At 46.2% G+C, this 16,546-nt stretch overlaps 1 protein-coding gene across 2 annotated transcripts in view; it reads right to left on the bottom strand.

Annotated features, from left to right (window-relative positions):
- Window positions 1-16,546, bottom strand: part of LOC147446894 (callose synthase 10-like) — a 260,133-nt gene that overhangs the window by 175,770 nt on the left and 67,817 nt on the right. For both annotated transcript variants that reach the window (XM_086522840.1, XM_086522839.1), the window contains exons 5-9: window positions 9,336-9,437; window positions 9,114-9,224; window positions 8,941-9,030; window positions 8,751-8,848; window positions 8,545-8,653 (exon numbers count right to left, since the gene is read on the bottom strand). In XM_086522840.1, the coding sequence (XP_086378966.1) occupies window positions 8,545-8,653; window positions 8,751-8,848; window positions 8,941-9,030; window positions 9,114-9,224; window positions 9,336-9,437 (510 nt within the window). The remainder of the gene's footprint in view (window positions 1-8,544; window positions 8,654-8,750; window positions 8,849-8,940; window positions 9,031-9,113; window positions 9,225-9,335; window positions 9,438-16,546) is intronic.

The raw sequence follows: 16,546 nt of genomic DNA, 5'->3' as shown, positions 1-16,546 counted from the left end.
AGCACTCAAAGAGAGGGTAGAGGCTCTCTGGACAGAGGGCTTGGACAGGTAGGTTTCTCCTGCTGACAGAGTGGCCAGAGGCCTAGCTCAGATTAGTCGGTTTTTCTCCAAGAGTCTCTGGCTCGCCGGGCTGCACCGAGAGAGACAGACAGTGTCTCAGACGGGGCATTGCTTCGTTACAGAGGATGCAGGAGCAGCATCCAGACAGTCCTTGGTTCGAGGAGCAGTTACAGTAGGCTCGACAGGAGCTTGCTAGCACAGAGGAGAGGCGACCTGAGTTTGCTTTCCACCGACAGGCATCTCAGTGGACCCAGGTGTGCGACAGAGTGACTGGTGCTTTCTTTGAGACAATGGGACCTTGGCACTAGCATGCCAAGGTCAATCAGTTGAGGAGGCCCGACGGGTCAGTTGCTTCTGAGCTCAAGGATATGCGTGCAGTTGCTACTGACTTTTACGTGAGTTACTGTCTGCAGAGTCCCAATCAGAGGGTCAGGATACATGCAGGGAGCAGGTTTGGGCACAGATGCCTTGTCTTGTGACTGAGGAGATGCGTCAGAGGCTTGAGATGCCACTTCAGCTTGAGGAGCTGCACACAGCTGTTAGGACCCTCCCCCGTGGTAGCTGTCTAGGTGAGGATGGATTGACTCCCAATTTTTTCTTGGAGTACTGGGACCTACTTGGCCTAGATCTCTGCAGTGCTTTTCAGTACATTTTGCACACAGGAGTGATGCCTGACAGCATGAGTGAGGGCCTGATATACCTCATTCCCAAGGAGGGTGGCTCCTTGCATTAGATTCGACAGTGGCGCCCCATCACCATCCTCAACTCAGCCTACAAAATTCTTGCCAAGGCTATGAGTTTGAGGATTCAGCCACTTCTAGAGAGCCTTATACATGGGACTCAGACAGGTTTTGTCAAGGAACGTAGTATCCTTGACAACATCTTTACTTTTTGGGAGGCTTCTGTCCTGGCACGGCTCCGTGGTGAGGACCTCGTGATTCTTCTTCTCGATTTTGAGAAGGCTTACGACAGAGTTGACTGGGACTTTCTAGAGGGCACTCTATGCAGGATGTGCTTCTCAGATGCTTGGATCAGAGGGGTGTCAGCTTTGTACAGACAGGCTCATAGTCAGGTACTCTTGGCAGGAGGTAGAGGTAATCGCTTCATGCTTACACGCTCAGTCAGACAGGGCTGTCCTCTTGCCCCCTTCCTCTTTCGGTTCTATGCGGAGGCGATGAGCAGGTTTTTGGTGTCGCAGCAGGTTGGTCTACGGGGCTTAGCACTCCCTCTTCAGGGAGATGAGCTACTGGACGTTGAGTTTGCCGACGACTCAATCTTGTACTTAGATGGCCAGCAGGCCAACCTTCACAGGTGTGAGCAGGCTCTGGAGACCTTCTATTGTGCATCGGGCGCACTGATCAACCGGAGAAAGACAATGGATTTCTCGGTTGGTAGTGCTCCTGTGCCACATTGGATGCCAGGAGAGGGCTTTAGGTGGATTCCCCCAGGGACTGCAGTTCGGTACTTGGGCTGTCAAGTTGGTTTGGACTTGTCCCCCGAGCAGCAGATTGCGCCCCTTCTCTTGTCTATCAAGAGAAAGTTGTTACACTAGAGCTTCAGCACAACTTTCTTTGGCTGGCAGAGTAGTAGTTGCCAACCAGGTGTTGTTGGCGACTATGTCGTACATCACTTCCTGCTGGATCGTCTCGAGTTCTTGTATCAGCCAAGTAGAAAGGCTGATCAGGAACTTCCTTTGGTCAGACGTGACACTCAGATAGCCCGAGCCAAGGTGGCTTGGCAGCTCATCACTCTTCCTTGTTCATAGTGAGGGCTTGGGATCATTGATCGAGCACAGCAGAGCAGAGTCCTTCTTAGGAAGTTCATCGTCAGAGGACTTCTTCCAGGTGAGGAGCACTCGAAGGAGTTCTTGCTACAACGGCTTCATGCTAGGGTGCCTCAGGCAGGAGGCCCTTGGCAACCTTCGACCAGATGGATCTTTACAGAGATGCACAGAGTTGGTTTGAGCAGGAGACTGGAGGACCGCTTCGCTGTGAGTTTGCTTCGATCTTGGGAGCACTTGCGGTGTGGCCTGGAGCAGAGACAGCCTACGTGCACGTAGGAGCGCCTACGGCAGCCGCTCGTCTAGAACCCCATGGTTAGCACTCAGAGAGGCCACTTGGTTGGTATTCGGCCTCATGTTTCCTGGGGACCCATGGCAGCAGGTCCAGCGCGCTCTTTAGGTGACTGGCTAGAGTTCACAGGTTTGTCAGAGGAGGTGCAGGGTCTCCAGCTAAAGGGCATGAGAGGGGTGCAGAGCATGTGCCAGGACATCTCAGAGTCAGTTCCAGCTGAGTGGCTCACGCCCCTCGAGCCAGTAGCACCCCGGTGGATGGGAGCCTTCACACGATTGGAGGTTCTCATCTCAGTCAGGGCCTACTCAGAGACTGTCCCAGCCCTTTTCTTCGAGCTTCAGGGTGGGGGACGCCTTCAGCGAGTTGCAGTACAGGCCCCGCACGTAGCAGAGTGCAGTTTTCAGAGGATCCGAGTAGTGGGCATCTATGGGAGGACTTGTGTCATAGACCCTAACCCAGCAACTCTTGAGACTGGACACTGGAGGCTGTGGGCTTGGGAGTGTTGTCCACTGGCACGAGTACAGTGGGATCTTTGTGAGTGGCTATGGAGGGATCCCTTCTCTTCTGCAGACCACCATGGAGTCCCGTTCTTTCAGTACACTATTCGACTGGGACGTCATATACTAGCAGCACAGAGAGAGGCCCGCCCCGCTGCAGCACCTCATTGGCAGGAGGAGGGTCTCACAGCTGAGTTCTTGGCAGCTTTTTGGGAGAGGTTGTGGGACTCTAGACAGCCGAGGCGAGTCACCTTGTTTCAGTGGCTGGTCGCACACAGAGCTACAGCAATTGGGAGCAAGCTAGTGCATAGTGGTCTTTCGGCCGCATATGCAGCTTGTGACCACCTTGTGAGAGTCATCGTCATTGTCTTTGGGACTGTACCTCAGCCCAGCACGTGTGGCTACGAGTTCTTCGGCTCATTCCTGCTCTCTCCATGGCTCGACAGTACACTTGGGGAGGAGTGGCTTGGTCCACCCTCTCAAGCCTGGCACTTCAGTTTGAGCTATCTTCCACCGGCAGGATGATAGTGATGCAGGAGGGGCGACCTACACTCCAGCCTGTGTGACTTATCAGTTTTACTTGCCTTTGTTATCTTGGCCTCGGTTGCATTTGCAGTCCCTCATGTCCAATATTTTAGAGCATTTTTGGCGGACCTCGTCTAGCAAGAGGGGCCTTCAGCTTCTATCTATGGACAAGCTTTGTTCTCCCAAGCGGATTGGAGGGTTAAATATTTTGGACTTGAGACGTCATCTTCTGGCTCGGAAAGCTATGTTGTTGCCAATTTTGGTGGAGCAGCAGCAACCATGGGCTCTTATGGTCACACATTTGTGTGCGCACATTGTCACCCCTTCTTTTGGTCATTGGAAACCGACATATTGAGATGTTGTTTTTAAAAATCTTGAAGGACACATTCCTGGATGTCCCTTTACTTCTTCTCTAATTGTTGATTCGAAGGTTGTCACTTCGTGTTTGGCTTGGGATGGTCGACAATCCTCTTGGGGTAACTCTCTTCTCTTGGAGAGTTTGCATTGGAGCAGGGTTTTTGCTTCGACTTTGGTTCAACGGTCTCCTGGCCAAGCATATTTTCTTTCCCAAAAAGGAAAGAAAATACGCTTGATAGATTCCCAAAAAGGAATCTATCAAGTGCATCATGTGGTTGATGACTCGGGTTATGTTCTTTCTTTCGTTGATGTCGTCTCCCTCTTTTGGTTGGGCCTTCACTATTCTCCTCTCTGGTGGGAGATTCAAAGGATGCTTGCTGCTCATTCACCCATTCCTCCTCTGGATGTGGACTCTCACTTCTCTGATAGGAATCTGGCTACTATAGATTGGACAACATCTCAGCTGCCAGTGTCTATGCCATCCTTCACTCTGATGTATAGATTGTGCATCAAGGTAATTAGTTGTGGTCGCTTTCCGAGTCATCCTTGTGGTTGCAACACACATTGTCTCGCATTTGGCAGAGTCATCTGCCTTTAAAGGAACGTGTTTTCTTGTCGCGGTGCTTGGTTGCATGCTCGGCATATTGCGCTTTCCCGCTGCTCCAGATGCCTAGAAGCCGAGAAGACCGTGCCACACTTATTGTGGTGTTGTTGACAAGTATCGACTGCTCTTCGGCTGCGTTTTCCTTCCGACTATTTTCACAGATGATTTTGGCTTTTTAGGTGCTTCGGTCACCGCAATCTCAGTTTGCGGTGTTCTTCACATGGGTCAGATTTTGGACTATGTGGGCCATCTGGCACCATAGGACCTCATTAATGTTCCAAGGCACTTTTGTTGACCCCTTACCCTATTTCAAATTATCTCTTGGTCAAGCGCTGCATTTTGCCTATGATGCTGGAGACATCACTCTTGATACCTACTGGATTTAATTCGATTGTTTCTAGCCTTTGGAGCCTCATAGTGCTCCGTGTTTTGTATCCCTTTCTTTTCGTGGGTTTTCCTCGCTTTGAGGTTTCCCACTTGTAAATTAATCAAAGCAGATTTACAAAAAGAGAGAGAGAGAGAGAGAGAGAGAGAGAGAGAGAGAGAGAGAGAGAAATGAAATGAAATGAAATGTTATATTAACGTCTTCAAAAGGCCAGAGTGACCTATGAGACCAAACTGATACAAAAGTGGTGAGTCGATTACAATGTCTGAAAAGTGTGAAAATGTGAAAATAAATGCGAAAAAACTAAATACAAAGTATTAGATAAACTTCCTAGGAGCATTCTGGGTGTCTGGCTAGAATGCTTCTAATCCTTTGTTGTAGTCTCCTCCGCTGAAGTGTGCTTCTGCATCTCGGTCGTGGTCGTCTCGATTTCCTAAGCTCAATCGCCCCGTCACTGAGGGTGCCTTTGGTATGAATGTGGGTACTCCTTTGTGCTCGCTGCTGGCCTCTCGCTTCTCCTTCCATTCCTGCTTCTCTCGATCCGAAGAAATTTGTGATCTGCCTCTGAGGTTGTAGTGCTCTTTGTCTTCTCATTAGATTATCCCTGTGCTGATGTAGTTCCAGTAGGTACAAGCCTAAGCACCTTTGATCTTGGTATTGCATGACTCTATCTAGAGGTCCAAAGCCTTCTTTTAATAGGCAATGGAAACGCCCACGTATCTCATAGTATACGGTGTAGTGGCATATGTAGTGTAATTCTGTCTCCGGCTCCATTCCGCATAACTTGCAAATTCTGCTCTCAGGTGGGATTCCCCTAAATCTGCCAAATTCAATTTCCAACTGGTGTGAGGATGTACGAATCTGACCAATAGCACATCTCAAACAATGAGACAGGTGGGTATCCATGTAGCTCGGGCGAATCACAAAGCCATCTTCCGATAGCTAAAGGAAGTTTTCTTTGTAGTCGGCCATCTTCGTGCCCAATTCTTGTGTAGGGTCTACCATGTCCTCTTAGTGTCCAACTGTATAAGATCCTAGCAGATGATTTTATTAATCTCCGTTCGTGTGATTGCCAGTGATGGAGCCTCAAGAGAGTATTGGAAGAGGGGTAATCTTTCCATACTGAACCCGTGTCTTTGAAACCACGAGGACAGTTGCGCATACCAGCATGATGTATCTCCTTTCATTGCTAACTGTCGAGAGCATTTGAGGGCCAATCTAGTATATCGGCAATTATTTGTATCCCATAAACCATGTATAAAGGACACTGATCTGGTAAGAGCTTCAATTTCTATTGGAGGGGCACCTAGTTCCGCTCGGGTAATCGCATGTGGTACGGAGGCCTTGGCTCTAATCATTCAGGAAATCATAGATACCAAAGGTCTCTCCATTGACTTCCAATTATCCTGATCCACAGATGGTCCCCTAATCTAGACCCCATAAAGCACAGCCGAATCCGCCACAGTATCAAAGAGCCAAAGTTTTGTTCGTGCTTCTTGAAACTTCACTTGTGAACACATCCTCTCCAACCCTCCCAAGGCCGCAGAGGCTCTGGACAATCTAGCATCCGCTGCTTTCTTAAGAGTAAACTTCGGTCCAATAAATACCACACCAAGGTATGTGTATGCATCTGTGTACTCTACTGTATCCTGGCCATATGCAAATGTAGGTGCCGATCTCCTAACCCACTGCGGTGTGGTGTTAAACACCATAACTTTGGTTTTACCCAAATTTACCGATTGTCCGCTGTCCTCCGCGAATTTATGTAATGCATCTAACATAACATGAAATGAAATGAAATGTTATATGCCAAAAGTGACCTATGAGACCAGAAAGTTACAATGTGGTGGATCTGATACAAAGTCAGAGTAACAAGATGACAAAATGACAAAATGACAAATAACAAAATAAAATACTATGGAATCCTAGACTGCGGAGTGTGGACTAAGCCGCTAAAACAGCTAGCTGGGATAATTAGATCACAGAAGATCCAGCATCGGTCGCTAGCGGATCTCATCAATCTCCTCCATGGTCAGAGAGAGAGAGAGAGAGAGAGAGAGAGAGAGAGAGAGAGAGAGAGAGAGAAAGAGATTTGATTTGATTTGGTATTAACGTCCGCAGGGGGCCAGAAATGACCCATGGGACCTCGAAGTGATACATAGTCTCCCCTCTCGGGGGTGTATGGTGTGGTGTGTGTTATTCTCTTTTTGTGTTCCTATGAGTGTCTTTTGATGCTGAAGTATGCGGGTGAGGCATGTTCCGAGAGCTGTAGGGGAGGGGTCTGTCTTGGATAATAGGTCCACAAAGGTAGAACAACCGCTTGGAAGTCGTTGAAAATTAGCCCGGATGTGAGTGTATTTTGGGCATTCCAATGTCACATGTGCTTCATCTTCGGGAGCTTGCATTGTACATGATGTGCATATCCATTTAGAAGCATCAATTTTCAGCCAGCCCTCTGTTTCTATTTTGAGCATATGTGACCTTGTGCGCATCAAAGAGATGGCTCTTCGTGCCATGTGGGGCATGGGTGTTCGTATGTGGGCCTGGGCTTCCATTGGGTTTGTGCTATAGCCTTCCCAATACTTTGTGTTGACATGCTTGCAATAGTATTCAAATTTCAAGCGGTGTTGCGTCTTCCACTTGGTGTGGAGGCTATTTAGTAATGCAATGTCAAAATTCAGCATGTGTTCTCCCTCCTTGCCCTCCTCAATAAGCATCTCCACATATGCCTCTACATTCCATTTAGCGAACCATTTCTTAATGTCCTCTATGACGCTCGATGACAGAAATTTGCTTTTTTTTGTCTTTTGTGGCACACATCCCGTTTCCCATGCAATGCGGGGGATTCGAGTAGGAGGCATCGCTTTGACCTTCATGATATACGTGTACATTTTTTGCAATGCTTTCATTTCTAGTGGTCTCTTGCCTGTCTCCAAGAGTAGCACGGAGTATGGTGTCGTCTTTTTGACTCCCATGTGTCAACATAGATACTTTTTGTGAATTTTTTCAATTTCATTCCATGTGTGGGCTGAAATGCTTGCTCCCCAGATTTCCACTCCGTAGAGGATGGCTTGCACCACGCATGTCTCAAAAATGGTCGCTTTTATCTCCCATCTTTTATGCTCCTTTGTGTGCACATGTTTTCAAATTGATAGTACTTGGCATGGCCGATGTCAATTCTATTATGTGCGCATTGTCCCCAAGCATAGTTGCACGGGATGTCAATCCCCAAGTACTTGAAACTGTCGACTTTCTCAATTTGTTTCCCTTGATACATGAGCGGGGCATGGATATCCATCTTACGAGTCTTTACAATCATGAACTTTGTTTTGTCTACATTGATTGATAGACCCACATTTTCACAAAAAGCATGTAACGCATCGACCGATTTCTGTAGAGCTGTAATGTCATGGGCGAAAAGAGCCACATCATCTGCAAAGATGAGCATGAGAAGTGTAAGCATCCCGATGGCTGGTTCATCCCCTTCTAATTGAAGAAGGAAGCTTTCTATTTGATCAATGCACAATCCAAAAAGAGTAGGGGAGAGAGGGCATCCTTGTTTGACCCCCATGTTGCTCGAGAAAGCTTTGGACAGCCCTTCGTGCGTTTTCAGTTGACATATGACTCTGTCATAGAGACGTGCTACCGCACTCCTGAGATGCATCGGTACTTTTATGCATTCCATCCTTTTCCATATACCCATTCTCGGGACCGTGTCAAAGGCTTTGGTGAAATCTACAAAGCAACAGTATAATGTTTTTCCCTTTAGCCAACTCTCTTCCATTAATACCCTGAGTGAAACAAGGTGAGAGAGAGAGAGAGAGAGAGAGAGAGAGAGAGAGAGAGAGAGAGAGATGAAATGAAATGAAATGTCTTATTAAACATCTTCAAAAGGCCAAAATGACCTATGAGGCCAAACTGATACAATACTTGTGGATCTAATCCAATGTCTGGGTACAAAAATAAAATGAAGTAAAGTGAAAAACTAAACTGAGAGAGAGAGAGAGAGAGAGAGAGAGAGAGAGAGAGAGAGAGTATACTTACATTATGGAATAGGAAGCATAAACATTCTGGTAGAAATCGAACATTTGCTGCCTCACCCCAGATGCATAAATAAAGAGCTGCAAATGCTAATTTTTCGGATTCTTTCACCCTGAGAATGCAAAAGGTCATAACAAGCTTGTAAGTGGTTAAAAGACAGCTGCTAAGTCAATGTCAGCTATTCCTAGAAGCATTGGTAAACTACACACCCATCATAAACACATTTTTTTCGAATATAAGAGCACCAACTTCTGTAGTTACCCAATATCTCATCACACACTTGTTGGATGGTAGTGTCATGGAGATGCTAAAAGAAAACAAGATCAAATAATGAAAATAGAAAATGTTCTAGCAGCACATCTGAAAGGATCATAAAAGACTCTTTTGACAGATACAGACCTCTTCAACTGCTGTTCTATCATACAACTCAGATTCAGTGTTTGCAAGTAAAAGAACTAAGTGCTCCCGCTGGTTTTTTAGATTGTCGCTCTGCAGAACAACATGCTACCTTAATAAGAAAGTGTAGATAGCTCCTGATAGACCAAATCCACATCAACGGTTGGTATACATACTTGGAATCTGAAGGCGACCTCAAGTGCATCAAAAATATCGTTATCTTCTTTCCATGGACCATCAATACAAATTTCTGCTGGAACCTTAAGCCCATTCTTTGCTGCTATCACCTAAGAATTCTCATATGCATAGAGGGTTTGCTTTCCTTTCAAGAAAAATGTGGAAGGAGAAGAAAAAGAACGAGCAGGGTGGGGGACTTGATATATTTACACAATACAAACCTCGGAGAGCTTCAGGATCACCTTTCCGGGTTCTTCTGACAGTGGCAAAATGTTGTAAGGTGCTCCTAAAATTCTCAAATCTGAATCCAACTCTGCAATAAACTGCTTCAAAAAAACAATAGAAGATGAACTCTAGGGTCACTGTCTCAAAAAATTGTTACTTTCTGCTCAACTGATTATTGATCATAATTTTTTCTTGTTTTCTTAAAAAAGGGTAATTTTCTTAAAATCTAGGATCATTGATGATATGGTCACTCCAAGGAACTGCACATCAATGCAGATAAAAGGTCTTTAGAATTTTATTTTGTTCATCTTAATGTTTACAACGACATGATATCTAACATACTCAGAGTTGTCTCATAAGCCCATTTTGGCCTTTTGCATCTCTCATAGGCCTCACGTCACAAAGTGATGATGTGGTAACCAACAAAAGAGAAGAGAGAGAAAGAGATCATAAATGATAATCATCTCTACCTCATTCAAGAACCGACTTTTGACCATATTAAAGTAGACAATCCAATTTTACATGAGTTTTAAGCAAATTGGTGGTTTCTTCAACAAAACTTCCACTCAGCGTGAAAACCACTTGATAATACAATCTTTTAATATTGTCTTTCTTAAGAAACACTATACCAATTTAATTCATGGTGATAGTGTGATGGCTTCACACATATGTTGTCTTTAGGAAGAAAAATTACACCATGCAGATACAACACCTAATTACAATCGCATTCATTCAACAAGTCGCAAAGAACCGTACAGATTGCTGATGTGGCATCCATAATTAACGGCAGTTTTAACGAGGGCTTGTACAGTAACTGACGTGGCTCGCCTACGCTATGTGAGAGCATTATTGGGCATCAGTAATTGTTAGCAGATGCTTTTGGTCAGTGCTAGCTTTTTGTATCAGTTGCTTTTGGGCCTGAAGCCTTTATAAATGATGCCTCCGGAGCACTCTAGCAGATAAGCTTGGTAACAGACTTGTAGAGTGACTCCTCAGAAGTTATACTTTGTGATTCATCAATATAAAAAGAGGTACCAAAACCGGTGCCAGACTTTGGGATCAGTGCATCTGGAACTGGAGCTCCATCACAACTACTAGTGTGTGTTTTCAAGTTCAAGCATTTAAAGTTTTCACTTATGTTCTTGAGTTTCTATGAGATTACCACCATGTCAGTGGCAAGTGCCAAGCGGGTTAGAGTGGTATCAGACATAATTACAGGGAATGGCCATTTTCAGATCTCCGTTCCCCGTTTCCATCCCAATTTCCCGTTCCGGATGCCCGTTCCGTGTTTCAGAGGTGAGTATCCAAAACAAGTAATGGCATTTCATGCATGTTGCCGTTCAGGGTAACTATGGTATCAGAGCTTTGGGCAATTCTTCTTCTGTGGAGGATCCGGTCCTACTTTTTGCAACACACGCCATGGGTTCTAACCATAGTTTGAAACATACAAGAAGCATACACATACGCATACACATTCGGGTATGGAAGTATGTTATACGTATGTTTCAAAGGAGTTGCCTGAAACATTCATGACCTGAATTCTAGCCAATTTTAAAGGTAAATATGCTATCAATAAAGCCACTAAAAGTTCAAACAATATTAAAATTACAAGCTACAAGTTAACATTAAACATTCAATATTATCTTTCATTGCTGTAAAAGCTCCAAAATGCAAAATTTTCAAGTTGTAAGGTTTGTAGACTTTTCAAAAAGACAAGAATGTTTGTGTCAAACATTTTCAACAAAAATACCAAACGTTTGCAACCTCAATCAAGAACGGGAAGTCGTCCCACCTACACTTTTATGGAATGAAGAACCCAACAGCAATGGAGATTCGAATAATGACATGATGAGTTGGATGAACAGCATGAGAAATCTTTAAGCAAGGATCCACAGCTTGCATATTTCCGACAAAAACTACAAGTTAGCACTTGTGCTAAGCGGCCTATGAAATATTTAAAGAATCAAAAAATGAGTAATTTTTGAAGGAGTAGCCAATAGCAGAATTTTATGGGAGGTGGCAGAAGGTCACCAACCCTCCTCTCAAGTCGGCAATGAAAGCCAAAGCATGTGGATCCAAGAAGCGGCTAGTGAATCCAAGAAGTGTGTTCACTTCAAGGATGACTCCATTTTTCCTTCATCTTCGTCTTCAGAGAGTTCCGACAGTTCCTCTTCCTCTAGTTCTCGCAAGGATGAGAAGAGGCGGAAGAAGCAAAGAAAGACCAAGAAAAGCAAATCCAAGAAGAATTCTAGAAAGCAACTTAGTAGTTCAAAGCAGTAAACCTCGTCCTCTTCCGACAGTTCTAACAATGATTCCCACACTTTTAGTACCATTTATGGTAAGAAGCAGAACCACCTCATGAGAACCTTGGGTTCACACTAGGTGGACTCTCACCTGGGGAGTGATACTAGTCGTCCATGATACGTGGCAGAAAGAGGGAGCGGTGGTCGAGAGGAAACCATGGCCAGTTCACCACCACCACAGTTCGGAGATATGCGTAGCTGTGTTGTCAAAGTTATTTGTGTTAGCCGTTGGTTGCCCTTCATGTTTTTGTATACATGCTCAGTTGGTTGTTAGGGATGGTTATGCTTTGTATGAGTCATTGAAGTCTAGAGTTGTGTGTTTTCAATCTAGCACTTGCACACCTCCACTCTTCCTACACAGCTGGAGCCTCGACACCCCCATTGTACCTATGAGCCCTACGCTTGGAGCCGAGTGTGCTACCTGCCAGAGTCTGTATTAGTTCTTAGAGTCTAATCAAGCTTCCACTTGCGTTTGGAGTCTGTTGTTGTGTCATTCTTAGTATAATCTTACTTCGCTACAATGTCAACGTTGGGGTGTCTAGTGGAAGGAATGAGGATAGGTGCAGGTGTAGAGAGAGGTGAATGGAACAGAATGAAGTGGGTCTAGGGGCTGGTAGGGGCGACTATGGAGAGTGATGAGGTGAAAGTGATAATGCCATGAGTCGTTCGAGGCCTCGTTTGTATCTTTGCCTTTGCTCCTTATCTGAGCCAGTCATAAACTTCATGATAATGTGGCTCTCTGAGAAAAGTAATGCAGGCAAGTCTGCTATAGAGCCTTTGAGGAACCAGGCTTGTTTACTCCTCTTTTTACCTTTATCAACCTGCGAACTTCGACCATAAGTCCTCTTTGATTTTCTCTATGCTGTAGAAACACCCCATGATTGCAGCATCTGGACAACCTAACATATGACTGGCATGGGCAAACCAATTAAAGGCCTCTACCTTAGCCTCCCTCTTTGTCCAAAATCTTTTCACCCTTTCTTAGATAATATTATATAATAGCAGTAGCGGAGGTAAACTATTGTGCTCTCTACAATGGGTGCTCCTCAGTGTAATGTGCGTGAAACCTCACTCCAATAGCATGAAAACACTGCAAACAATGAACAACAAAGCAAACATAACGACTCAACAGTAGAACCTAAACAGCATGGGACTCGACTAACACAAATGAACCAATACAGACTCTGGCATGGCAGCACACTCAGCTCCAAGCCCAGAACTCAAAGGTACAATGGGGGTGACGAGGCTCAAATGTGCAGGGATGGTGCAGGCGTGCAATTCCTGAACTCAAGACACTAGACTCAAGACGCTCGACCACACAGAGTAGATGATGATAATAATGACTACAAACAGCTACGAATATATACAACCATAAAGAGCCACCAATCGCTCACAAATATCCAATCCAACTAAGTCTACCTCCAAACTGTGGTCGTGGTGATCTGGCCCCGTGTTGGCTAGACTACCACCCGTATCCCTGCCATGTGTCACTGCCCAGGCGAAAGTCCGTCCAGTGTGAACTCCAGCCCAACTGTAACTATCTGTCTGTTTCGTGCCCGTGACACTGTAGCCCTGCTACAATAGCTGGTGGAAAGGGTAGGGAAGGAGGTGACACAGACAAAAGAAGGCATCACCAAAGTGTATGCGACATAGGTATGACCATTTGAGTGGAAGCCCTCAATAGAAAGTAATACTGCGTGACAAAATAAATCTGTTGATTGTGATTAAAAGAAGCATGTGAGGGCTTCAATAACTCCTGGCAAGTGCTGACCATGTCATCTGGTGACAAATAGAAATAAGTGTTTGTGTCTGCCAAAGCTATGGGGAAACTCTGCATTCCCATTGCTGTACTCAACGCATCCACAGTGAGAGTCCTGTCATTGAACACTGGGAGCCTCAACATTAAAGCACCCATCTCGAAAGCGATACTTCTTTAGTTAAATTGGTGTGCGCAAGATTTTGCACCCTCAACTATAACAGTTATGGGGAAGAGAATTTATCCACCAAAGATGGCTTGGGTAGTTGTGAGTGAAAAAACACCCGAATGGGTGATTGGATTATGGCATCGTTTGGGCGGGGCAATGTAAGTGTGGCAGTAGGAGAAGTGACACCTGCCTTTACACCTAAATGGTCGGATTCTTTCTCAGCAAACTAATCAGCATCATCCAAGTCTCTTGCAGAACTAGCCTCATATTTGGATGCCAGGATTGGGAGGAAGAAGAATGCTTGGGTCTCCTCCAAGGACTCTGGCAAAGCCACCTGCTTCGGGTTTCGTGTTTGAACCATGATACCACGATGAATTTTACCACAAATGACGAGTTAGATGGTATAAATATACCACAGATCAGTCAGGGCCTGCTCAGAGACTGTCCTAGCTCTGTTCTTCGAGCTTCAGAGTGGGGGACGCCTAGAGCGAGTTGCAGTAGAGGCCCCACAGGTAGCAGAGTGTTGTTTTCAGAGGATCCGAGTAGTGGGCATCTGTGGGAGGACTTGCGTCATAGACCCTGACCCAGCAGCTCTTGAGATTGGACATTGGAGGCTGTGGGCTTGGGAGTGATGTCCACTGGCACGAGTACAGTGGGATCCTGGTGAGTGGCTATGGAGGGACCCCTTCTCCTCTGCAGACCACCCAGGAGTCCCGTTCTTTCAATACACTGTTTGACTGGGACGTCATATACTAGCAGCATAGAGAGAGGCCCGCCCCGCTGCAGCACCTCATTGGCAGGAGAAGGGTCTCACAGTTGAGTTCTTGGCAGCCTTTTGGGAGAGGTTGTGGGACTCCAGACAGCCGAGGCAAGTCACCTTGTTTCAGTGGCTGGTCGCACACAGAGCTACAGCAGTAGGGAGCTGGCTAGTGCATTGTGGTCTCTCGGCCACATGTGCAGCATGTGACCATTTGGTGGAGAGTCAGCGTCACTGCCTTTGGGAGTGTCCCTCGGCCTAGCAGGTGTGGCTATGAGTTCTTCGGCTGATGCCTTCTCTCTCCACGGCTCGACAGTACACTTGGGGGGCAGCGGCTCGGTCCACCCTCACGGGCCCGGCACTTCAGTTTGAGCTATCTTCCACCAGCAGGATGATAGTGATGCAGGAGGGGCGACCTACACTCCAACCTGCTACAAAGCTTACTCCACAGGAGTGGTGCAGTGAGAGAGAGGAGTGTTGGGAGCTCATCAGTCGCCTGACACTCTGGTTCATCTGGCGGGCCCGTTGTTTCCGCATCTTTGAGGCTCGCCCTGTGCCACCAGCAGAGACTGTTCGTGACTTTTGGCTAGAGCTGATCCATACTCTTAGAGGACAGCTTGAGGGACTACAAGGCAGCTCCGACCGCATGCGGGAGCACCGCGAGGCTTTCCTTTGACTCTGGCGTCCTAGGCCTTTCTATACCATAGTCCAAGGTGTACTCTGATGGCATTACCGACCACCTGTGTGGCTCTTCCCTCCCCCCATCTCTTGATTTAGCCCCATTGTACATATACTGGTTTTTTCATTGGGAGAGTCTCCCACCATGGTTGTTGTAGCCGTCTCTTGAAGAGGTGGTTGTAGCCCTATGGGTAGTTTCAGTAACTAATAGAAGGATCTTTTTCTCGAAAAAAAAAATAAAAAAAATCCCACAGATACAGCTCGCCCACCCGCCCCCAAAAGCTGTGTAGGATCCAACGCAAGATCAGTTTTTGTACTCATCTTATCCTTAATTGATACACAAGCATAGTCTGGTCCTCCTAGCTGGCTTTTTTCATTGACTGGGCATAATGGCATATCTATCCACATAGAGCATATATTTTCATAGCTTTCCATAATTGCACACATCATGCAAAACACATTTCCCTCTCCCTATCTCTCTACAGAAGCTCACATCAAAACTAACGCTTTCTTTATTAATTGACTACTCTGTAAGCGGCAGAAGAGAGAGCGGCATCGATCGTAGGTGAGGGAAGGGAAGCTCGGCGAGGCCGGCAACAGATGGCGATTGGGGCAAGGGCGGGCGAAGAGATGAGTAGGGCAAGATGGACAAGGGCAGCTGAGCCGGCTGACCTGGGCGATTGGACGAGGGTTGGGGAGCAGGTCGAGGGTGGCAAGGAGGTCAAGGACGAGCAGAGATGAGAGGTGGGCGAGGGAGGACAAAGGGAGGTCAGATGGTCGAAGAATGAGGGGAGAAGACAGGGAGATGGAGGAGGTGAGAAGGATGGCATAGGTGAAGCTCCGACAAGGACATTTGCCATGACGTAAATAAGGTATCCGAGAGAGAGGTCAAACATGGCAAAGAGAAGCTCGCAAGTACACATTGACACTCTTCATAGTACATGATCCAGAACGCACTCCAAGAAATAGTGATACATGAAAATCGAATTTATGATAACCATTTCACAAGCGAGAGTTCGAAAATAACTGCAAAATGTCAATACGCACAGACTGATGAATAGAATCCATAGGAAACCGAGTGTATGGTAAACAAGGACAGATAGGATATTGACCCGGGGAGGCAGAATGCAGCAACTCCGCAGCTAAATTCGATATAAAAAGGAGAGATTGGAAAGAAATGATTGTGGCATAGTAACTACAATGCAGGCGATTCAGATTGGAATTTTCTTGCATAGAGAGAAACACAGAGACCCTAAGGAGAGGGCTGGTGATAGATTCGCAGTCTGGAGCCATATACCAGGGGTAAACGCAGACCAGTCAAAGTCGCAAGTTACCAGGATCGAATGTCTTGCACCATAAATGGTCCTTGCCGCATCCGAACTAGTTTTCTAACTTTCTTCTTGTATATCTCCTGATATAATAGCAGCAAAGACCCTCTCCCAAACCTCGGACTTCTCAAAGATCGGTCACGCCATGCCTTCCGACGAAGTTGTTCAACCCAAAGAGCTTGTGCAGCTAACAATCTGGTTTCCTCAAGCACAGCA

This window comes from Adiantum capillus-veneris, chromosome 11 (genome assembly GCF_014529385.1).
Source record: "Adiantum capillus-veneris isolate H3 chromosome 11, ASM1452938v2, whole genome shotgun sequence".
NCBI classification, from domain to species: Eukaryota; Viridiplantae; Streptophyta; class Polypodiopsida; order Polypodiales; family Pteridaceae; genus Adiantum; species Adiantum capillus-veneris.
Note: the sequence above shows the minus strand (reverse complement) of the source record. Positions and strands in the feature narration are given on the sequence as shown.